General features: G+C 37.7%; 1 protein-coding gene across 2 annotated transcripts in view; it reads right to left on the minus strand.

Moving 5' to 3' along the window:
* Window positions 1-1,422: 1,422 nt before the first annotated feature.
* The window catches only part of MAPK12 (mitogen-activated protein kinase 12), a 33,723-nt gene continuing 10,642 nt past the window's right edge, over window positions 1,423-24,503 (minus strand). The window contains exons 3-12 of one of the 2 annotated variants that reach the window (XM_062491910.1): window positions 23,743-23,801; window positions 22,304-22,415; window positions 13,444-13,473; window positions 11,711-11,758; window positions 8,725-8,839; window positions 8,028-8,099; window positions 7,356-7,435; window positions 6,528-6,606; window positions 4,797-4,970; window positions 1,423-3,997 (exon numbers count right to left, since the gene is read on the minus strand). In XM_062491910.1, coding sequence (XP_062347894.1) covers window positions 3,927-3,997; window positions 4,797-4,970; window positions 6,528-6,606; window positions 7,356-7,435; window positions 8,028-8,099; window positions 8,725-8,839; window positions 11,711-11,758; window positions 13,444-13,473; window positions 22,304-22,415; window positions 23,743-23,801 — 840 coding nt within the window. In that variant the 3' untranslated portion in view covers window positions 1,423-3,926. The remainder of the gene's footprint in view (window positions 3,998-4,796; window positions 4,971-6,527; window positions 6,607-7,355; window positions 7,436-8,027; window positions 8,100-8,724; window positions 8,840-11,710; window positions 11,759-13,443; window positions 13,474-22,303; window positions 22,416-23,742; window positions 23,802-24,503) is intronic. The other variant, XM_062491911.1, reaches the window with a different exon arrangement.

The following is a 24,503-nucleotide window of genomic DNA, read 5'->3' on the forward strand; positions in this document are numbered from 1 at the left end:
ACTCTAACTTTGCTGGGAAATGCACCTCATTGCTTACTTACATGAAGTAGACCACAAACTAGAAAACTCCTGGTTAGAAACGTAACAAGGTTAAACATAAAGGAGCTCCCATTATTACAGAGTAAAATAGCAGACAAAAATGATGAATCATTAAAACGCTTTCCTTGTCCCCACTCACCTCCTTGTGGGATGCTGTTCTTGTAGCTAAAAAGCATACATCAGTCCCATGCCTCAGAGCTGCAGGTGGCTGCTAGGTGAAAATGCAGTTTTCAGATGTTACTATTCCACAGGCCGCATATCATCTGTGCACAAGAGCTGCTCATTAAGTGATACTCCATGAAGTTTCAAAGAGTGTCTGTATGACGGAAGTCCTCCTCCCTTGATCTTTCTCCAACTCAGGCTTCTGAATTCTTATGAAGACTTAGGAGGAGATTTTAAGTGCTGCTGTGCATGAAACTGCTTCTGGTATTATTTGGCTTACACAACCAGTTGCCACCACTGTATGCAGGAGATGGAGAATTAATCAGCAGAGACAGCAGGTGTTTTGAGCCCCTATTCTTTCCTGTGGTCCCTGCAGGGACTGTCAAAATACATGGCTATTTTATACCAAGATCCAGTGAATGATAGCATCTGACAGATGCTTCATTCTTTGAGAACTTTAGCTGTAACAGACCAGAAGCATCTGGTATTCACTTCTGAACAGCAGATCACAAAGTAGGAAACTCAAAGAATCCCACCCAGCTCATATGCCAGTAATTCCCAATCAAGAACAAAGTGCATCTTTTGAGCACATTTTGCGGGACACATTAGCATGCACCTCAGTGATATCTGATTTTGAAAAGAGAATAAAATCAAGAAAGGAAGTTGTGAACCACATCTGGCCCACAATAACACATTATCAAAATTCAACATTTGGTGAGTCTTCAATGCAACAAAGACTAATACTTAAAGGGACAATCTTCCTCTAAAATAGTCAGGTAGCATGTGAGCCCCATACAGCCCACTGGAACTCTGTTAACTCAAACTTCCCTGCCCAACTCAAAGATATATATGCTTAATGACCATCAGTCTGACTTTGGTGTTTAAAATCAGACTGAGAAATGCAACTGCATTTAAGAACCAAAATCCTGTCCTTTGAAACAAAGCTGAGATGTCTGGTAAAATCCAAGAAGCTGTTAAGAAATAATTTGTTGGCAGTAGTACAGTCAGATCAGCTCTGTGGCAACTGCAGGTTCAGAAAATGGGAGAAAGATTAGCATCTGCGGTCTGACTAGCTTGCAAAAGAAACTATATCCACAGCTAATATTACATGAGATGTACCTACAATACTAGTTTCATACAAATCCCTTTACTGAAAACAATGTTTTCAGTGCTAATTATACATCTGGGAATACATATGGGGAAAATAAGACCATTATCGCGTAAAAAACACTCACAACCTTTATTTGTCACAATACGTTTCGTGTACATGCAGAATGTATTGACATTTTTTTAAGGCAAACAGAAATTGGGTTCTTATACCTGAGTTGCTCAGCACCAGTAGGAATAGCAAATAAAAAAAACTTAGGAACTGTTGTCTCTCCCTTCGGAGTAGCTGCTGCTTCTGCTGCAAAGTATTTCTGCTTTCACCTCACAGTTCTTTTAATGATCACTATTGCCACTTGGAGCCATTTCTGCAGAATTCAATCTCTTCACCAAAACTTCTTGACCAACTTGATGTTGCCTTTGCCATTTGCTGACAGCACAGCAGTACTTCTGTCTTTGCTGACATATGCATCAAGGTCTTCAGTTACTTTAGAAGTTCTATATTCCTCCACTAGCAAGAAAAGCTAACATTATCTGTTTATGTCTTTCTCATGTGTGCTGGCTGCTTCTCCAATGCTAAGCTAAAATTAAGAGAGGGAAAAGTTCATCTCAGCCAATGGAGGATTTTAGGGCTTGACTTTGTGGAAATACCTACTGAAGTGTTGGCCTTAGGGAAGAAAATGAAAAGCAGTTTTTCTATTAAAAAAACGCTGCCTCCTAGTCTGACTAACATTTGGTCCATCTGCATTATCTCCAGACTTTAGGCATTTGCTAGAATTTAGGATGTTGAAATCCGTTTAAAATATAGCGACAGCATTTTCAAGTAAGTGTCTGACATTTTTCACTTCCCATTGACTTGGTCCATCAACACCACTAATTCCAATAGGCACTTTTCTCCCACAACTTTTAAGAACACAGAACATGATCCTAAGAGAAAACATCTATTCTGTAAAAGATAAAGTTTCTATTTAACATAGAAGTGTAGACCAAGCAGAAAGTCCATAGTGCAAAGTGGGGTATGACTCTTAAGTATGCCTTCTTCTGCAAGGAGCCTATAGTTTGGAAAAATATTTTGATTTAATTTACATTCTCTGCCTTTTTTTCATGCATTCCTGAAACCGTAGTTTTTAATGACTTGTCAAATACATGAATTTAAGGTTTCTGTTACTATTTAGTCTCTCTAGGTGTCCACCTCAGCTAATGAACTCCCATCACAAACAATTTTTAAACAAATGCTAATATTTACAGGTGTTTAATTCAAACACTAATTGAAAGAAACAGATTAACTATGCCTTTAATAAACTTATGGTTTATATTCATTATTAAACCAAAAAATAAAAAAACCCAAGTAAATTCTTCTTTTTTTCCAGTTACTATCTGCTAAGATCGAATGTCTTCTTTCACATTCATTTCACTCAGTAGTAACACACTACAGTGTATTACATTGGGAATAATCCACATCCAAACAGTCAGCTGTGAAGATATTACCTTTAAGAAAGACAAGCAATCTCACCTAGACATTCTTCACAAACGTTTGCCAATTCTTTTTCCTACCTCTCAGAGACCCTTACAAAGCACCTAGGAAAATACAGTAACAGGACAGCAAGAGGAACTCAGGAAGCATCTAACCCATAAGGAAGCTGAGTCCTGCTAAGGTACCTCTCAACAAAAGGTCTGAAGGTTTTTCCAAGATGAATTCAAAAGGGTAAAAAAAGGGAGCAATTATTCTTCACCTGGTAAGAGCTGCAGTGTATCATTTTGGTCCTCATTACATTTTCCATAAAGTGACCCACATACAGCTTTATGTTTAAAATCAGCACTGCTGATTGTCTGAGATAATTTCAATACTAAGATGTTAGAGAGCTTACAAAATTTTAGAAAATCTGAAGAATTTCTCCCTGGAAATCCTTGATCCCTAGTCTACTATACAAAGAAAATGCACTGTATTCAGAGAAAATTATTATACAGTGATTATATATCCAGTGACTGTTCACCTAGCAAGTTTATGAAATCCTGTCCTGCTATGCTGGTTACTTGGAAAAAAATCTAGGACATCAACACATCTGAGGTTCCCTTCCGCTCACACAGGACAGGGGATGCAGGCACTCGTGTGGGCTGTGTCTCTGCTACCCACTGCAGTCCCTGAGGTAACAGTACATAATTAGCCTTCCCAGGCATCTCAGCAAAGTGAAATATTCCAAAGAAAGTCACAGGAGTACTTCTTGCATTCAAGACAGTTCAGTGGCCTCGGAGAGCAGTCACAGCACATCAGACATACTGTGTTCTCAGCTTGCCTGGAGTGGTAACTTGTACTCTTCTGATCTCCGAATTGAAGAATTAGTCCTGCTTTTTTGAGCATGGCACCAGGTTATTGCAGTCCGAGTCCTTTCATGCAGAAGGAACAAGCTGTAGGCAGAAATGTTTTTTTGGATATTTTTGAAACACTGTGCCCAAAGGCACTAACTTCCACATGCAGAGTAAAGGACATTCCTTTTTCTTACAGTGCAGATGAAACAGATTACATAGAGCTTATGTTATAAAAAGTTTATACACCTGAAACATCACAAACATTTGCAACTTTTCTGCCTTCCTCAGAGTTCTGAAAATACTGAGCCATACAATTACACGGCTGTCTCCTTTGAGTCCGATGTCTGTGGTGGCTTGAAGTTCAGTATCTCTTTATATGTAATGCCTGCAAAACAACAGAATAGACACAGCGTTACTATGGTCTAATCAGAAAAGGAGCTGCATGAACATGAATGAGCAAGGTGCAACCCCGACATGGTTGGGCTCTGATCTAACTCAGGAAGAGAGAGACCCCTTCAGGCAAAAAGAGAGGAAGAATACAAAAAGTAAGGAAATGCAGGATCACTTTTTCACCATTTCAGATTTGAAAAAGTAGCCCAATACTGAAATGGTATAGGTGTTTTCAAAGGGATGCGAGCACTGACTTTCAAGTATAGTGGGCAATATCCTCAGCAAGAGCTACTGAGCACATTAGATTGAAAAGTCAGGTCCTCACTTAAAAGGCAAACTACAAGCCTCTGACCTTAGATGAAAACAAGATTAGACTTAAATCTCTGCTGACATAGATATGTTTTTTCTCCCTCAGAGAATCTAACCTTAAGGCCAGCAACCACTGCAGTCCTGTAGAGGCAACAGCCAAACAATCTCTTCACCTGCCCTATCCACTGAAAGCAAGTTACAGAAATAGTTTCTTTTCTATGTTGCAGAAGACAGAAGGACAGAAACATTAGGGAAATGGAGGACAGCCTCTGTTAGGAAGCAGAGAAGAAACCTTCGGAGATCCTTCCACAAGAACCAAGTTGGTCAACCAAGAACACTGGCTGGTAAGTGGCATTTCTCTTAATGCTGTCTATTTACTCTGTTCGATCAAAAGCAGAGGAGTTAATTCGTAAGAGGGAACACTTTTATTTCTGCATGGCCTTTCAATCCGGTTATTTTTGAAAACTTCACAAAATTAAACTCACGCTTCCACTCATCCAGTGGAAGATCCATGTTATCAAATGTGTCGTCGTATTTCTCAGCTTCAATTTCTTCCTCAGGATCGTGAACTGGTTCAAAGTAAGGATGCACCAAAGCCTCAGCTGCTGTGACTCGCTTCTCTGCATCCAGCACCAGCATCTTCTCCAAAAGGTTTACAGCTATTGCACAGAAAACCAACACGGTATTCAAATCACACACCCAATTCTACTTGTACACAGTAATACTGCCCTGGAGGTAATTCAAATAAATACATGGAGTAATAGAACAGAATCACTGGGCGTCCATTTATAGCCAGTGGGGCCTGTTTGCACAACTGTTGTGAGCAAGCTGGGATGTGTACAGAGCTTGATGCAATGCAGAGGTGCTCCCTTGCTTCTGTATGCAATACAGAGAACATCTCAGCTAATGACTTCTCAGCTTCTGGCTCCAGGACCACTGTGCCTGGGGCTTTCCCAGGTGTCCTTAATCACTGCCACTCATTGTGGTGCTAAGATACATCACCCCCTGACAGCAGCTGAATGAACAGGTGAACAGCAAACGAGAACTGCGCTCTGTATCACCAAATCCAAACCAAGTACACTATGAAGTTCACTAAGACTATCCATGCTCAGAATCACAGAACTTATCAGAATCTCAGAACTTTATCTGCTATGTGGTTTTGACCTCAGCCAAAACAACCCATTAAAATTTTGTGTGTTCCCCTCCTGTGGATTTTGGATTTGGTCCATTGCTAGACTGTCAAAGTGTAAACTAATGTTACTAGTATAAACAGGTATGATAAATGATTTGTTTATTTTCTGTTTTTCTATCCTGAAAGGATGTTCTTGGGTTTGGAGCAGCTGAAAGGAAGCAGAGGCAGAAGTGTGGGACAGAATGCTTCAACTCTTGCTTGTATACTCTCTTTGAAGTCCTATTCCAGACCTGAAGTAGCCAGACAGCCACAGAAATAGTAAGAAGCGACATCCTAAAAACTAAATGGAAATGTGTAGCTTGATGTAGCTACCCACCAGCTAACCATGCAGTAAGGGTAAGAGCTGTTTATTAATCAGATTTATTTGTAACAGTATCTGAACCTAAATTTTTAACTTCTTAAATTGATAAATTTCAATTATGCTAATTAATATTCTAATAAAACTGGCTCTGTAAGTGTTTAAGGTCATTAGGGAGAGTAATTTCAGAGTTCTGGCTGCCTCAGGTCATGTCACAGTTATCCACACTTGGTATGCTCTTCAGACTGTTAATATCTATGGAATCCAAGCCAGTGTTTCTCAGGAATGCACAGATGTTTCTCAGGATGTATTAAATCCGTTACTAAAATGTCAGCTTTCCATTTTCTTGTATTTCAACTGCAGATCAGACTGGGCTTTCAGAATTACAGTTCGAACACAGTACAGAGAAAATTTTATTACGTATACTTAATCTGCCAGGGCTCTTGAGAAAACTTCTCAAGTAAAACCAATAAGAGGGTGCTAGATTGAAACCAAAACACAAAATACTGATTTTTAAAATTTTTAATGCTCCTAAGAAACAACTGATTCCTGGCAAGTTGAAACTCAGCAAAGTTCTGCCACCACAATCAAAATTACGAATTATGGAAAGCAAAAGACAGAATAGCCCAAGAACAATCACATCAACTGTCACATGACTGATACTGCAGCTACTTCCAATGCAAACACAAGAACAAGCATTCAACACATCCAAACAAACAGCCTTACCCAAAGGATTTGCATACTTCAAGATGGATGCAAAATCTTTCTTCTGGACTTTTGGGAGGCTTTTGATATAGTTTTTTGCCTTAAAAGAAACATGGATATTAAATTAGATCTTTGCCACCTTTGCAATGTGACAACATTAACTATATGCTTAATACACTTCTCAACAATATTTTGACAGCACATTGTACAAATGCATTTTTTCTGATGGTATTCACCTTCTTCCTGAATGGAATCTTTTTTTTTTTAATCAAGTTTTAAAACCATGATTTTGAAATTATAATGCAAAGCTTTAATTATTAGTGCTCCATATTTATTTATTTATTCAAATAAATATGTATGAATTATTTGAAAGAACAACTCAGTGAGTTTACAGCAATCACTAGAAGTGAACATTATACAGTAATTCCTTTATATTTAGATTGTACAGTTAGTCTAATGAATAAATTTAGGTTCTTTATAGTAAGGGCCTCAAGAGTCTAGAAGGACATTGATGTAAGGACAGAAAAGAGATATTTGCAAACAAATGGATTTTCTGAACATCTTCATGATTTCAGTACCTTTACAATAAAAGTTTCCTGTATCAGCTCAGCTGTTTATATGGTACACACTGGAATCCCAAAATATTTAAATAATGTTCTGATAACCTTCTGTTGTTCCACCCCTCATCTCCAGCAGCTATTGTGGGTGCATAAATCATGTCAAGGCAGAGAAGCACCATCGGGGCCATATCAGTAGTTAATACATATTACCTCAGCCTGTCTAAGAAATGAGCATGGTTTAAAGGAAAATTAAGACATGGAAAACCAACTGACAAATCAGAATACTCACATCTTGACTGTGCAATTTTTGAACAAAGTCTTGAGTTGGTGTACCTGTTATTTTCATTATTTCTGTGAGTTGGTCCAGATCTGAGTACCAGAAATAAGGAACAAATTCTTTCACTATTAGGAAACTAAGCATCCTGCAAAAATAATGCTTTTTTTTTTTTGCTGTTGGAGAATAATGTAAAAATCTTAATTCAGTGACTGAAGAGAAGATTCATAAAAGATGAAAGTTCTCCATTTTAGTTAGAAAAGGCAAAGAAAATATCTGATAATTTGGGAACAGATAATTGAATCATCTGCAAAATTTTCTAATATCAGGCCTGTTCTATATTGTTTGGACAAAAATCAGTCCAAAAGTATTAGAGTATCTAAACAGTCAATACATGTATTGCATGCATTAGAGAAAAAAGAAAGCTTTTATATTATCACAGAGCCTTTTACTTGATGATTTGAGATGTGATTCGAAGATCACTTCTACTGAAAAAAATCAGTAATACAACTTTTAATTGGCAGGTGTGCAAAAGTGGTAGAGATATGAAATAATGATTTAATGAGAAAGCTGCAAGCAAGTTTTAATTTCAATTTATACTCATCAGTTTTTGAACAGGTTTACTGTATCACATAACAGCCTCTCATAATTTTCTTACATCAGTATCATAAATTCACTGAAGGATACGATCATTTCCCTTGAACAGAGGTCTCCCTGTTATCATCTCAGCCATTATACAGCCCACAGACCAGATGTCAACTGAAAAAAAGACCAAGAGGCACATTAACTTGTCTGTTTAAATGTGAATAAAGTGTAATTTAAAACATATTTTAAATAAGTATAAAAATTACCTTTACAGCCTGTTATAAAATAAATGTGTGCCCTGCCAAGTATGATGAACAGCACAGGTAAAACTACCAGATTTCTAATGAGCAGACTGGAGATAATCTCATAATATGTGGAACGAGTTTCTCAGTAACAGGCACATAGGAAGTAAATTTTCAATGCTTTCAAGAACTTCCATAGTTATCTTACTGTTGTTTGAATTCCCTCCATTTGCCATTTTCCCCTGTCTGTTCAAATTAAAATTAGCACACCTTTACAGGAACACAAGAACAGAGACCAGACTGTCATGACTGTATAATTTAAATAATTTTTTCTAATAACCTTGGTACTTTCTGTTACTGTCACAACATAAATTAAAAAATACCCCAAATTCACCACATGATTACCTGCAATTTATCTACAAGTAAACGTTGCAGTATTACATGGTTCATTTCCATCTCCAATTTCTTATTAATTTCAGAAACAAAGTCTTGTTTATACATCACCTGATTTAGTGACTGCTTTTACTCTGTTAAGATACTTCTGAAGAGGCACTGACCTGTCTGAGTATAATGCATCCAGTTAAGTATGACCTCTGGGGCTCTGTACCACCTTGTGACCACATAGCCAGTCATCTCACTGTCTGTGTGCCTTGCCAATCCAAAATCCAAGATCTGTAGTGAAAGCATAAAGCACGTTAAGATCAGATAACTCATTATCGAGTTCTTTGCAACTGCAGAAAAAGAAAACAAAGCTGGAGAAATCTGTAGTGATTACTTTATTTTTCTTTTTCTCATTGAAGTGTCTTGTTCTCATTTTAAAAACCAAGACAGAGGCAGCACAGAGATTTGAATAACATTTTTTTTTAAGTTACATACTTCTGTGGCACCATCAAAAGTTGTAAAGAAAATAATGACTTACTCACTTATTAATTAAAAATATACTGGACACACTTAATGCAAAAAATTCCCTGACCACACAATCACCACTGTATCAAGTTACAACTAAAAGAACAGCACCCATTTTAGACAGTGTCCACTGCTCTCACATCCCAGGTGACACACTTATTCAAGAGTGTTCCAACAATATTCTGAAGTAAGAAGGCATTGTTATTTCTACTTTACGAGTAACTCATACAAGGGAAGACTTCCTCTAGGTCACACTGAAAATTGGCAACAAGAGTACTGAATTACCATCACTTAGTCCCACCAAGTCTTCTCCAATCTCCAGCATCAACTACAAAAAACCTTTTGTAAGAGATGCAAGACCAATTAAAAATTCAATTTTTTTGCAGTGCTATGCAGAATTCAGCTTATTTCTAAGATTTTCAGATTTTTTAGTCTAGATATAGCAAGGTGTAAAGCAGCAAGATTAAAAATGTTATGACCTTTGGTCAACTTCTCTAAAATTTGCCTTTAGAAGGCCCAAGTGTATGGACCATTAAAAGATGCAGCAAAGAGCAAGAAAATACCACTCCTGGAATGACAATCAGTTTGTATTTATTGGAAAATTCATGCTTCTAACAAGATACAGGAGGCATGGGTAAGTAAAGTTCTATTCATGAAGCTTTGATGAACAGCCACAGTTGTCCATGTGAATCAGGCTGCACATTTCTATTGATAGAGCAGGGGTTTTAATGGGGATACCTGAGCATTCCTATACCAGAAGTCATGTTTTTGTAATGCTCTCTGCAATTAAGCATTCTAAAACACTTCAGGACAGTTTCATCATTTCTTGGCACTAACAAAAAGGAAAATTGTATTTTCATTCACAAATCAAGACTACAAAATGTTATGGCTTATCTTTATCGCCACACTGGAAATATAATTCCCATATTTTCCCCGTAACTACTGATTACCAATCAATTTAAAAACAGGAATAGAATGCAAAGGAATAAAAAAACCCTACAAACAGGAATAGAATGCAAAAAATTCATACCAATTAAATACACTTGATTGTGGCTGATTCTTTGGGTACTGAAGATTTACTAGATCCAAAATTTTTGTGGTGGCAAAATACACCTTTATATATGGCTTTTATTGTGCATATTCAGCACACACTGTATTTTCCCAGTGAGACAGCAAGGAGGGTGGAAAAAAATTAAAAATTTAGGTAATAGGTCAAAGCCAAATGTGGTACAGTCTATTCTGTCACAGTCCTTTAGGCATTTTATCTACCAAGGCTTGTGGAGTTGGAAACAGCTAAAATATAATTTAGTTTTGTAGATTTCTAGAAACAGCAAACTACAGCAAGATTTGTCAATTATGCTTTAATTTAATGATTTATTTTCATTTACACTTCATTAGAAGCGTATCCTATTTGTACTTAATATGGTACCATTTCAACAACTATCTTCATATAAAATTTTTATTTTTAAAAGCAATTTTAAAAGTATATTTGAAAATAATTTTTACCATTTGTGAATTATGAAAGAATGACACAATTTCTCTCAACTCCTCAAGGACAGGTCTCCCTTGACTCAGCAAACTTAATTTTCTTAAAACTGCTTCAGCAACTAACAAAAATAATTTGTAACTTTGAGACTACAGAAAGGGCAGTGATTTCCCCTCATACACTCTTCACTGTCACTTTTCTGTTACCTTTGTAGGAGTTGAGAGCATCAGGTGAGAGAAAAAATGAACACCAGAAAGCTCATTATGAAAAAACTGATAGCTAATTAATTACCCATTCAAGGAATTGTTCCAACTTCCTTACAGTCTCATCATCACTGGAGCTGATGCAAGAGAAGCTGCCAAATGCACAGACATGGGGAAAAATGATTGCACTATCCCTGGCAACATGATCCTGTGCCTGCATAAACTGACTTTGAGTGTGCAGAAAAAAATGCGTTAAATAAGTAGATACAGATAAGGGGACACCCAGCCTGCATCCAAAAATATAATTGTACAGCTGGGGGTGTGGGGGAAGACAACCATATACAACTGTTTTTTCTAGACTTTCTTCTCTTTTCCCATCACCCTGGGATCTACTTACCATTTGTCCACCTACAAGCTAGGAAAAGTCAATGGCTTTTCATGTTAGATAGGAAAACTCTAAAATCACAGGACCCTGGAACATTCAGGTCAGTCCCCAAAGACCAAAATTTGTATCACAATGGCTATAGGCAAGTATATAGTTTGCATGCTGCATGCTAAAAAAACACTTTTGTAGTGCTTTCCATCACCTTTTATTTTATTCAATCGAGGGTGTCCTTCACAACTTTTGATCTTCTGTTTCTCCCAGCTTGTAGAACTACACTTTTTCTATTTATCCAAAGCTGAAATTCTTACATAGCCAAATAATTCCCATAAACTCTTATGTCTCTTTTAGGGAGAAAACCTTGGCTGTAAGATCTGATGTGTCCTTACACATCAGGACACAGAAGTTCCCATCCAAATTCCCTGTTGTTTCATGAGGATGTACAGGCCAATTTTGATTCAAGAGCAAAAAAGCCTGGCTCAACACTGAAACCAGTCAGCATGTCCACAGCTGCTGCACCTGTTGTCTTACACATCTGACTGTTTTTTCAAATAAGAATACCTTACCTTCAATTCACAGTCTTCATTTACGGCCAAGTTTCCAGGCTTTAGATCCTGCAAACAGATTTTAAATTAATGTTTTTGTTATTTTTTTTTCTCACAGCAAGACAATAAAGTACTCTTTTTTTGCTGTCTTTCCTTCTTTCTTTCTGGCCTTATAGTTTTTAAACTGTTTTGAACAGCAACAGGTAAAATGATGTCATAACAACACAAACAAGGATGCAAACTTGCATATGTTTGGCTTTTTTCCAGTGTATTTCCCCCCCCAAGATTTTTTTTTTTTTTTTTTCCTGCTAGAAGTCAGGAAAATACTTGCCATTGAAGGAATTCACCGATTTTTCTATGAGAGGGGTTTGGACATGAATTTGTTGCATTTAATACTAACACCACAAGGTTAACATATATAGTTCTGGACTGTACATGTTACATATCAAAATATGCATTATAAAGGTTCTGTACCCTGACAGACTTAGAAGGAATCAAACAAGATTTTACATAAAACCCTATGCTCTCTTCTGTGGAAAAATCAATTTCCTAAGAAAGTCAATACAACTGCAACATGAAAAAAAGTATTTCCTTAAATCTCTTAAGCCACCTTAGAGACTTCTAATGATCTTCCACAGTTGTAAAGTTCAGCAAAGGGAAGAGCACTGGCAAGGACTAAGATGATATTGCAACATCAGTGACTCAGACATACATAATTAGAAATACATTTTCCTTCAGCTTTTTCAAACCTTTGTTTGATACACTAGCACAAGATCTTTAGAGTATCTTCTCTCTGAACTGTTTAACAGCGATCCACATGTTTTATATGAAATCAGAGGGGCCTTGGAGAGAAACAATTTGCTGCAAAAAACTGTAGTGAAACCAACAAGCACAAGGGTCATCAAGAGAGATCTTAGAGAAAAACTAAGCAATGGTAAGTTTAGATCATGATCCCAGCAGTTGCAAAAATAAAAATATCTTACATTATTTTGTCAGTTTGTGCAGTTTCCATGTCCAGCTTAAAGCTACTATACTATGTGCATTTTCTATGGTGCTCCTGATATTTTATTAAGAATGGACAATTTCTACTGTTCTAATGCAGTTTTGGAGAAAGATATGCTGCTTGGTAACACAAAGGCATCATTCAGAACTCTGCTTCACAGTGCAGAAGTTATTTTAAGTGCACTTTATAAAGAGAAGGGAATCAAAAAGAAACAAATGCTTAATTTCACTCAGAAAAAAAATGAGGTTCTTAAGTCTCTATAATTTTGGACAATTTTTTCCACTTTCTAGAGTTCCCTTAAATCTTTGAACACTAATATAAGGTTTAAAGAAAACCTAAACATTATTTTAAAAATTCAATCTTCACAAAAAAAACCCCAAAAGCGAACAAAAAACCCCCACAAAAACCAAACCAAAGCAAGAAACAACAAAAAACCAACAAAACAACCAACCCATAAAAAACCACGTATCTATCTCAATTTAGACACTATTTGCTCTTGTGGAAATTTGCAACTCAACTTCAGAAAGTAATTTAGGAACCCCAAATCTAAGCTGTATTCAGTGCAATTTGAGTGCCCAGCTTACACTGACATAGCCATGCCACCTTTTGTTCCCATTGAAGAAGAAATCAAAGGCACCAAAGAACTGAGTACACCTATAAACAGAATTTCAGGCATTTTTATAAGTATGCTTATACACAAACATCACTCACATTATCAAAATATAAACATCTTTCATTTTTTTTCACTTACCCTGTGAATTATGCCTGATGAGTGAATATACTGCAAAAAGAGAAAGTATTTTTTTAGTTCAGGTCCTGAGTTTGAAAGTTGCCAGGGTTAGGAGAGAAAGTACTTTTTCATGGTGCTAAAGTAAACTGAAATTAGAAAATGTTTATTTATTGCACAGAAGATCTGTTTAGCTATGGTTTTAATGTTCAGGTAATTACACTAGCATTTTGTCCTTTCCCTCCCCTAATAATGAGAAACCACTAAATAAGTTTGACTATTGCAGCTGATAGATATATATCAGAATGGAACATGCTATTTTATATATCAGAAATGCTCTCCTGCAACAGGTATATCTGGTGTGCCATCACAATTTAGATTCATATCTATCATATCCTCAGCAGCACTGGCTTTTAAGAGATCATTAAGACTGGGATGAAGGCCAGTCAAGGTCTTATCTGACAATTCTTGATACATGCTTCAGTATTTCCTCAATGGAAAATGGAAAGGTCAAGTTCAAAGACATTCTCTTTACTTGAATTTTCATCATCCATTCAGGGACCTGTTTAAGGGCTCACAAAAGCCTCAACACCCAGGACTGGTTCTTTTGGGATGACACCTGATAAAATACAGATGTTCAAGCCCATGACTGTCACCAAATGCTCCCCACTAAGGTATGCAGTTTCTCTCACCAGCTGAATGATACCTTAGAAGAAACTATTTTCATCACAGTCAATAAAGGGTACCTCTAGTAACTAGTTCACATATAAGGGTCTCTTGAAGGATCAAAATGCAGACAGTTTTCTGAAGTGAGGACATGGTTTCCAAGAGCAGCCTCTTGGCAGATGTGCTAGTCCCTTCATGTGTGGGGAACTCATCTTAAACCCTCACAGACCATACTAGTGATGCTAAGAAACACAAGAACAATAAAAGCTTTTAAACAAAAAGACCTGAGAAAAGATGAGTAAGATGCAAATCCTCCAGCTTCACCTGAAGAATTTTTATTTTATTCCACCTTGAAGAATGGGACAAGTGGCAATAGAGTCACTGGGAACTAGCTGTAGAGCCAGAGAAAACCTACCATGAATAGTCAGCATAATGTCACAGAAACACACAGAAAAAAGGAGCTTTGCAGGGTAATTGTAAATCAGCCACAGCAATGACCACCTTCCTCAGCAGCCTTCAGGATGGGCAATTAACCTCACAAATGCAACAGTCCTGCAGCAAAGGGGTCCTCATAATCCAACTGATGAGGAACACCAAGACAGAGAAAGCAAAGTTACAGAACAAAAACCAACTTCTTCACACAGAACCAATGTGCCTTTCTGACTTAGATTTCCGAACTTAAAGCAAACCCCATAAAATCTAAGCAGCACAAAATCTGCATTTAAGGTGCCAAGTTTTTAAAGCAGTGACTGAAAATATGTCTGACAATCCTCTCTTACACCTGACCAGCTGCACCAGATGTAGTCTCACAGGTTCTGAAAAGAGGGGGGGTGGGGGGTGGGGGGAAAGAAAGCCTCCACTTTCTTTAACACTGTGCCTACAACTTTACCAATCCAGCCCAGGCTGTGGTAGGGCCCTGCTGCTGCATGGTCCCACTACCAACTGCTGTGCCAGAGCCCAGGCCTGTCTTGGCATCTGCAGCACACCAGCTCCTGCTGCAAATTCCTTACAGATTGGGCAAGATTCAACATCACCCGTAGGAAGTGCCGAAGCCCTTCACAGGATTTCCTGGGGCTGACACAAGATGTTAAGGGCACACAGATGCTTCACAGAATGTTGGCTGTAAAACCACTACAGCAAACAAAAAACTACTAATTGTTTTATCTGTCATGGATGTGCAATTGGGAAGTGAATGGGACGGGACGAGGAAGTCTGTCAATTGTGCATGGAGACCATATGCAGTTTAAAAAAAAAAACTAAACCAGAAATGTAACAGTAAATAGCTAAACTCCAGATAAATTAAGTAAAGGTGTCCTCTGTCATAGCTATCTTGATCAAAGATATCACAATGTCTACTTGCATTCTAAATTACTGCAGTATCTTCTAACTGAAGCCTCTTGATTGCCCAGAACAGATGCTTAAAATATTCTATAGTCAGTTTTTGCTGCTAAGACTGTACACAGCAAGGAAATAGCGGGCAGACCCAGTCATGCGGCACCTAAGAATGTGGAATGTAGAAACAGGAATTAAAAGTTCTGCACCCTTCACAGTTTCAGTTGAAGTAAATCTCACCTGTCTGGGGGGAAGAGTACGGTTTTGTTGGCATTCTCACCCCACTGAAGGTTTTATGAATGTTCACAGCACCAAAATAATGTTAACACTTTGGGGAAAGCTCCTACGCTTTCTGAATGTTCCTCTTAACACTACTGAGATGACATGAAATAGCAGTTATTCTTGATGGCAATACACACATCAGCCTTTCTGTAAGCTGTGCTGCAGCATTTCTTTAACAACAGCAGTATTTTTTAAACTGCATTTCATAATCTCCTGGCAGGTAGCAACACTGGAACTATGCCAGTCTTCATTCAGAAGATTTTCTATTTCTGTTCAATAACCTTCTGAAATGGGATCCCGTTCTTACTGGTTCTACTCATTAAATTATCCACCTATTGACAGATTTTTCATTAATAACATGGCAAAATTATTAAGAACAGAGTAGACATATCCTTCACAGTGTTTTTACCACTTCATCTGAACTACATTTGATTCAAGAACCCAGTTAACATGAGAGAAGTGGCTTGAAGCACAGGAGCTCTGGGCATTATCCTGAAGACAATTTTTGGTAGCATGCATAAATCCTGGAATGCAAGCTTCAGATCGTGCTAGGAAGTCATCCAACAACTGCCTAAATTTTAAACATTCTTTTCTTTATATGTAATCTCTACATAAAATAAAAAGCTTATCAAAAGGGAATTAGCAAAGACTCGGGAGAATGTGTTCTAGGCAACACGCAAAATGAAAATGAAAAGCATCTTGGCAGGGAAGTAAAAACTGAAGAGGAAATGAGTCAGAGGGGGAAGGGAAAGCAGAGAAGCAGAAAAAAATTCAGCATAAATGTGGACAAAAGGCAATAGTACAGATGAGAAAAGGAGAGAACTAGAGTAGGTACATCTTACCGTAAGTATGGCAGAAGAAGCTGTCTGTATGGCTCAAGAGCTGTCTGTCCCTTCTCAAGCACTGTGAATAAAGAGGACTGAGAGATACCTCCCCCAGACCTCTGAACAGGAACCCAGCTGGCATTCCTGCAGAACAGGGACCCAAGACTGAAAGCTCCAGTCTCTTTCCACCTACATATATACAGATATTTGTGTTTAGCTTGCCTTCTGTACTCTTTGACAATACACAGATTTTCTGTCAGATAACAACAACAAAAAAGAAATTATGAAAGCCCTTCCAAGATGCAAGCTTACACTTAAAATTTAATGCCAGACTAAGGCCCAACTAGAAAATGGACAAAGGGGAGGGCACATAATTATTTTTAAGTGGTGTCACATTACATTGAATTCTGATAAATTACAAGGCTCACCAAAGAAAGAAAATGAATATTTCACTCTCTTTGAAAAAAGACAGTAAAATGATAAGGACAGACAAAAAAGACACCTACTTGCAGAGCAAAGGCTGAAGAATTAATACAAATCTTTGTACACTCAGTCTTGACCTTAATTTATACAGGTTTTTTAAAATCAAGGCTGCTGAGCCCTTTGTATACAACCAATCCAGAACCAGCCTACAGACAGAATGGAGAAATAAAGCCTGCAAAGAAACAACTGGGGGGCTTAGCAAAAATCTCCCTTATCTCTTCACAGTACATCAGTCATGCAGAGTTTTTCCTACAGGCATTTAACTGTCACAGGTAAACAGACTGTTACAGTAGAATATGCAATGTGACAAAAATGATGAACAGCCTTCTTGCCTTTGATTGACCAGACATAAATAAAGATACCATAAAGTTCTTATATACTTTACAAATGACAAATGCATATTGCAGGTTTCAAAAAAAACCCCCCTCAGAATAGACTCCACCGAAGTTAAAAGGTGAAAACCAAAGTCATCATACAAATGAGAGGCTAAGCTTGAGAAGCTGGATGAATTTTACCACAAAGATCTACAGTGGCATACTCCTCCTTCCCAGGTGTTGTGAGCATTTTTCCCTTATAATGTGTCTACTGAGCACTAGCTAAGTGTATGTTTGGTCCCCATGCCCCACCAAAAAAGCAATCCAAGTAAACACAAATGGACTGTCTTTAACCCAGATACAGTAGACCTTAAAAAGTACAAGATTTTCATGCTAACCTTGGCTAACCCTTTCTTATACAGATGATTTACTGATATCTGTAAAAGAATAAATAAATTACTGACTCCTTTTTTGTTTGCATGGCAGCAACACTGCTTTCAGCTTAACACATTTCCTAGCACAGACAGGGCTACAAGAATGTGCCTCAAACATTGGACCATTCCTATTTCTTCAAAATATTTCCAGACAGGTGTGTACTTGTGGCTGAAATGGTTCAATGAGAAAACAAAATTTAATGGAAGACATACAGTAAAGACTGTTCTCCAGAGTTTGATGTGTAATAAGAAATGATAAAACAGTCTAGTAGCTGGAAATTTTGAGGTAAGTACAGCTGTACTCTCAAAAACATGGGATAAGAAACTATTCAGGTAAACCACTTCTTACAGAAGATCTATCACAGTTACTATCTCAGCATCCCCACTGCTAGCTGGTTGCCATGTAACTGCTTTTATTTTTATGTCCCTCCCACAGGAGACACTCCTTCCTGAATTATTTCAGCATGTGTTCTTTACACAGGATGCAGTCCTTCAGGAGTGGACTGCTCCAGTGTGGGTCCCCCATGGGCCACCGGTCCGGCCACAAACCCTGCCAGGAGCCTGCTCCAGCAAGGGCTCTCTGTGGGCTCCAGCTTCATTTAGGCCACATCACTGGGCTCCAGCATGGGGTCCTTCATGACTACTCTGCAGATATCTGCTCCGACGTGGTATTCCTTGCAGAGGAGCAATCTGTGCTACCGTGGTCTTCATGGCCTGCAGGGAAATCTCTACTCCATTACCTGTAGCATCTTCTCCCCCTCTATCCTCACTGGATACACACTGGTGCCTGCAGGGCTGCTTCACATTTTCTCATTCCCCTCTCACAGCTGCTGCATAGTATGTTTTTTACCCCTCCTTAAATCTATTACTCCAGACAAGTGACGAATAATGCTGATGGGCTCAGCTTTAGCCAGCAGCAGGTCTGCCTTGGAGCTGGCTGGAGCTTTGCTCAGCATGGAGGCAGCTCCTGGTATCTTCCCACAGAAGCCACCCCTGCAGCCTTCACTAAAAAACAAACTTTGCCACAAACCTGCCTAATATATCCTCATAAATTCCTGCTCAGTTTTTTCCCCCATGTCTGTCAACCACATGCAGTTGCTCAACTTGTCTTCTACATTTACCAATCCAACAGAATTCAGCATCAACCTTTGGGACACCAGTTCTGCTCTGCTGGCCTCTGTCACATACTGTACATCACTAGGAATAAAATATGTTTCTAAGCCATTTCACTAGAATTAAATTAATTATTCATCCTTTCCACCACACTCAACCTAAGCAAATTATTTACAGTTCATATATTGCTTGCCTGTAAAGTTAGCACAAATTATGTTTTTCATCCCTGGTGAATAGCATGCCTCTCCTGGAAACCTGCTTCCCAGACAGTTACCTGCAACTTAGACAGACCACTCCACTGACACAGTCCTTGAGACAACACTTTTCAGGATATGGCTTTGTGACTGGGGAATCAATTACAAAACTGAAATCCCTAACTCCACATTCAAAGTCCAGATTAGAGGTGAATTTCCTCCAGTTTAAATAAAACCAATTTCTCCAAAACTGGCTTTAGTTTACCTGACTTTAGTTCCTGTATTTGTAAAATGGGAATTATAGTACTGAAATGCACAACAGTAGAACACAAAAGATAATTATTTAGCATATGTAAAAGGCTTTATGAGCAAAAATCTACAAAAATAAGAACACAAAACCTAGGGTAGGGTCAAAGAGAAATCAATAATGCAGGACTCAACAAGAAAGTATATTTATTACATTTTGTAATAGGATTAAAACAATTTACTTGCCCTTCTGTATCTGTTAGGTCCTGAAAGACAACATAATTGTGGTTATGCTGTTCTTCTATTTAACTATTTTTTAATAGTGTTTAGCAAGGCAAGTATAGATCTGAATGAATCCGCATTCTGAAGGATGTGCCAGACGTTCCTGTATCAACATCAGGTCTGCATTTCCACTGCACAAACACATCCCTACACTCACTTCACTTATCTGTACAAGCACAGAGGAAATTCTGCCTATACATTGTGTGTTTACAGGACCGTAAAACCAAAACCACAGCGCCAGGAGCAGCCAAGGAATGACATTCAATTTCACAAAGTGTCATTTCATAGCCTCCTTACACCATGTGTCTCCAGAGCAGCAAAGAGAATTAAATAGCCATCACTGCAGGAGAACCCAGGTAAAGGCTGCAGACCTTGGTCAAGGTTTTTCTTCTCTTGGAATTGAGTCACCAGAAGAAAAAAGTAGTAAGGAATTAGTAGCCTTTTTATGATAACAGCTGTGCATTCACAAAAGGTAAACACAGTAATTTAAGAACTGTAGTACTAATCTAGATCAAGAATAATTTTCACATCACATTAAAACAGCTTACAGATAAAAGCAGGGAGCTTAAGGAGTATCTTCTTTTTGTGTTGTAAGATCATGAACTTCAATATACACAGTCCAATTTTTAAAAATCAAACAGTAGAAAAAAGAAGTAGCAATAATAAACAGTATGTAGCAAAAGATGAGGAAGAAAAACATACAAAGTATATGATAGCTAATAAATTTAGAATCATTCTTGTGAGAGTCAGTAAAATTCAAGATTGTATTAGTTGGCTACAGCTGTAAACTCTGCAGTCCACAGAAATACAATATCGAAGAGATAAAACAGAGATGAATATAAACATTATTTCTGAGAAAGAATGGAGGACTAAGAGTCAGGCTTACTATTTGAAAAGAAAAAGACCATAATGAACAAGACCAACAACTAACGCACACATGGCATTTGGTTATACTTTTGACTTAAGGAAATGATGTATCAAAATCATTATTCTTCCCAAGACTTACTGGAAGAGCTACAAGATGAGTCTTTTCTACACAGTTCAAAACCAGACAAATCTGCATGGTCCATTGTAGTATTTTATGAATATTTTCCTAATTGCACAGTTTAAAACATCAGCACATAATAAAAACAAACACTAGAAGTCAAGATCAAGCAAAGGTTACAGGAGGCAAGAACTCCTAGGGAAACCAAAACATAAAAAAACATACATGAGGTAGAATTTGGAAAGGCAAAACCCTCTTGTCCTGAAGCTGGTAAGAGACACAAAGGTCAACAGGAAGGGCTTCTACATGCAAACCGGGAGCAAAAAACAAACTAAGGAAAATATAGACAACTGCACCAGGAGCATGAAAAAGCCAAGGTACTCAATGCCCTCTTTTCATCCATCTTTACGGGTAATATTTACCGTATCATAGGTCCCTCAAACTGCTGGAAAAGTCTGGAGCAAAGAAGACTTAATCCTCAGTGAAGGAGGATCAGGTAGGAACATTTGAACAAACACAAATCTAACATTTAAATAAACACCCTGATGGGATGCACTCATGAATTCTAAGAGAAGTTGGCAATGTCATCATGAGGCTACTTAATAGTATGTAAAAGGTCATGGTGATCAGGAGATGTCCCTTATGATTGCAAGAAAAATACTGCTCATGTCTTCAAAAGGGCATTAAAGAAGAGGATCAAGGAAGGCCAGTCAGCTGCACCTCCCTCTCTGGGAATGTGATAAGCAAGTAATTATGGAAATCGTTTCCAAAAACTACAAGGAAAAAGGACTGATTGGCAGTATGGATTTACATGCCTGGTAACGCATTAGCCTTCTATGATATGACAACTGGATTGGTGGATGACAGGAGAGCGGACAGTGTTGTTTACCTTGACTCTAGCAAGGCTTTTGAAACCCTCATAACACACTGAGAAACAGTGGAAATAGGAATTACATTAATGGACAGTGACTGAGCTACCTGGATCCAAGTTGACTGAACTGCCTTGATCAAACACCCATCATCAGCAGTGTCCCCCTTAGGGTTAGTACTGAAGTCAGTTCTGTTTAGTATTTTCATTACTGACCTGGATAATGGGACAGAGGGCTCCCTCAGCAACTCAGCAAATGATGGAGAACTGACAATAACACTGACACACTAGATTACTGTGCTGCCATTTAGTGGGACTTCCATAGGCTTAGGAAATGGGCTGACAAGAACACATCAAAGTTCAACAAAATCCTGGGAGGGATTAACACCATGCACTAGACAAGGCTAGAGATTGACCAGCTTGGCAGAAAAGGACCTGTGCCCTTGCACCAAAGACAATCAAAAGCCTCATGCATCAGGCAGAGGATTGCCAGCAACTTGAAGGAGATGATCCTTCCCCTCTTCTCAGCTCTGGTGAGACACACCTGGCGTGCTGTCCTCAACTATGGGCTTCCCAGTTAAAGAGAGACACTGAAGCAAAGCCAGTGAAGCTTAATGATGATGACTATGGGACTGGAGCATCTAATGTAAGACAAGAAACTGAGAGAGCTAGGATTTTTTAGCTGTAAAAATATACGTTATATAACAAATTAATATAATGGTTTAGATTTAATATATATTTTTACTATACTATGCGAGATATGTTTTATCTTACTATTAAATTGTAAGTACTTATAGTTCTCCATAACAATTTACCAGGAAAAAAGACTGTGGTATCAAAGTAGTAGTAGAATTGGCAAACCTTTAAGCCTTTTAACATCTGATACACCAGGAACTGGATTCGATCTTCAGTTAATTTCTCATGCTTCATTATCTTACTCAAGTCTGTTCCCATAAATGGCATGACGAAGTAGCTTAAAACAAAAAATAAAAAAAAAAAAGGAAAGAAACCCAAACAGATTAACTTGATTAAATTAACCTTGTCATGTAAATTTAAACATAATTGTATGTTATAGTTCAATTACAATATTAAATTATAGATTATTCAATTTACCAAACAATTCCTTCATCATCCTCCTACCCTCCAAGCCTATTTGATTTTATCTGACTGTCTTAAAGAGGTACTGTCCAGTTCTGTCACTGATTACAGAAATTTGCTGGTTATCAGAACTAGCTTAGAAAGAATCTAATCAAAAGCCTAATGATATTTCAAAGACAGCTACACAGAAAACTAAAGACATTCATGCAAGGCAATGTATCTCAGAGTCACGACCACCTCATTGAACCAGCAAAATGGAGCATGATTTTAGGGTCTCATTTAAAACACAGTGCCTCAATGCTCATCACATACATGTGCATTCTATTATATATGCTGTATAAAATGCTAGAACAATAGACAATATGGACACATTCCTTTTGGCTCAACAATCAATATGAACACATGCTCCATGTTTTCTGTACTTCATTTTCTACATTTTTCTGTCAGATAGTTTTCTTTGTTAACATACAAATACAAAAGGTTGTTCGGGAAACAGATAGACTAGATGAAATCCAGAACAGTTCTACTAACACAGGAAACCTACATTAAGCCCAAAAGGATTTCTGAGCACTGTTTCTCTAGCAACTCTAATTCACCAGACTTGTAGCAGTAAGCAAATAAAACAGTGGACATGTTAAACATCTCATGTCTTGAGATGCCACCAAAAGGTCAGGGAGATGTGGTAGAAACAACCTGTATCAGGTGCTGTTTGGACCACTGACTGGGAAAACAGTCATGGGGCACAACAGACCACAATGCAGATATAAACACTAAAAAATTCAGCAGCACCAGCACTTTTTAACTGATCCTTGAATTCGAATGGAGCCCATTGAGATTTGCCACGTAGTAGGGGTAACTTTCAGTATACCTGATTGGATAAAGCATTGTCCTACCATTTGAGCAACCTGGGCCTTAGAATAAGAAATCAGTATTTATAAGGTGGATTAGGGAATTCACTAAACTGCCATTTACTAAGGCTGAAAGAAGTACACACCTTGTAAGACAGGAAACTGCTTCTAATGACAATCTGAAACTCCAGCCTACCAAAGTCGCACATAAAAGTTATATTAAAATGAAATTCAGAAAAAAGTCCATAAAGCAATAATTTTGAAATTCTCTATTTAAAAAGCAACAACCTCTCTTCCTGCACAAGCAACAATGTTCTGCTCCAAAAAACAAACAACAAGCAACTTGGAACTTACAAGTCATTAAATTTCTCCAGTGTTACATCTGGTGTGAACACATCCAAAATTCCAATGACCTAGAAAAAATAAAAGAAAAAAAGAAAAGAAAAAAACTAATGGCTGATTTGACACAATAAAGCCTAAATCACCTAATAAGTAAAAAAAAAAAAATCCAAAGTATAGTGAGACATTAGCTACAGGCACAAACATGGCAGAAAGAATACCTAAACTAATGCCAGGGTTTGTTATGTGTTAGATTTTATAACTCAGACAGCAGGTTTAGCCTGTGATAAAAAAAATGTAAGAAGTATCAACTGAAACAAAAGTTCAGAGGCTAACTATTTTATGTATGAGGAGACAGTATTTTATCACTTTAACTACTAAGTGTTGAAAATAAACCAAAAAATCAGTATACAGTATGAAGCACTTGCAAGTGCTCTCCACCTAGCTGGGCCTGCTGCTTATCAGTGAAGTGCACTTTAAACATCTTCTAATTTCAGTAACAGGGTAATTTAGGCACATAGACTACAACAGCTTCTTGGAAGTCCAAAGAAGAAACTAGAACTAAACTGTTTTTATTGAGAAAAAAAAAGCAGGAACTTTATATGATTTACTATGGCCTATACCTTAGGTTCTCCAAAGAGTCTTTTTGTCAAACAAAACCATTCCATCACTGAACAGAGAAATAATAATCTAGTAGTCAAATGGATTTTCCAGTACAGTTTTCCCTATTAGTATGGTTTTTGGGAGAACTATACAAATTGACTGTCTGCATTACA

The sequence above is a fragment of the Cinclus cinclus genome, chromosome 4 (assembly GCF_963662255.1).
Source record: "Cinclus cinclus chromosome 4, bCinCin1.1, whole genome shotgun sequence".
In the NCBI taxonomy this organism is placed as follows: Eukaryota; Metazoa; Chordata; class Aves; order Passeriformes; family Cinclidae; genus Cinclus; species Cinclus cinclus.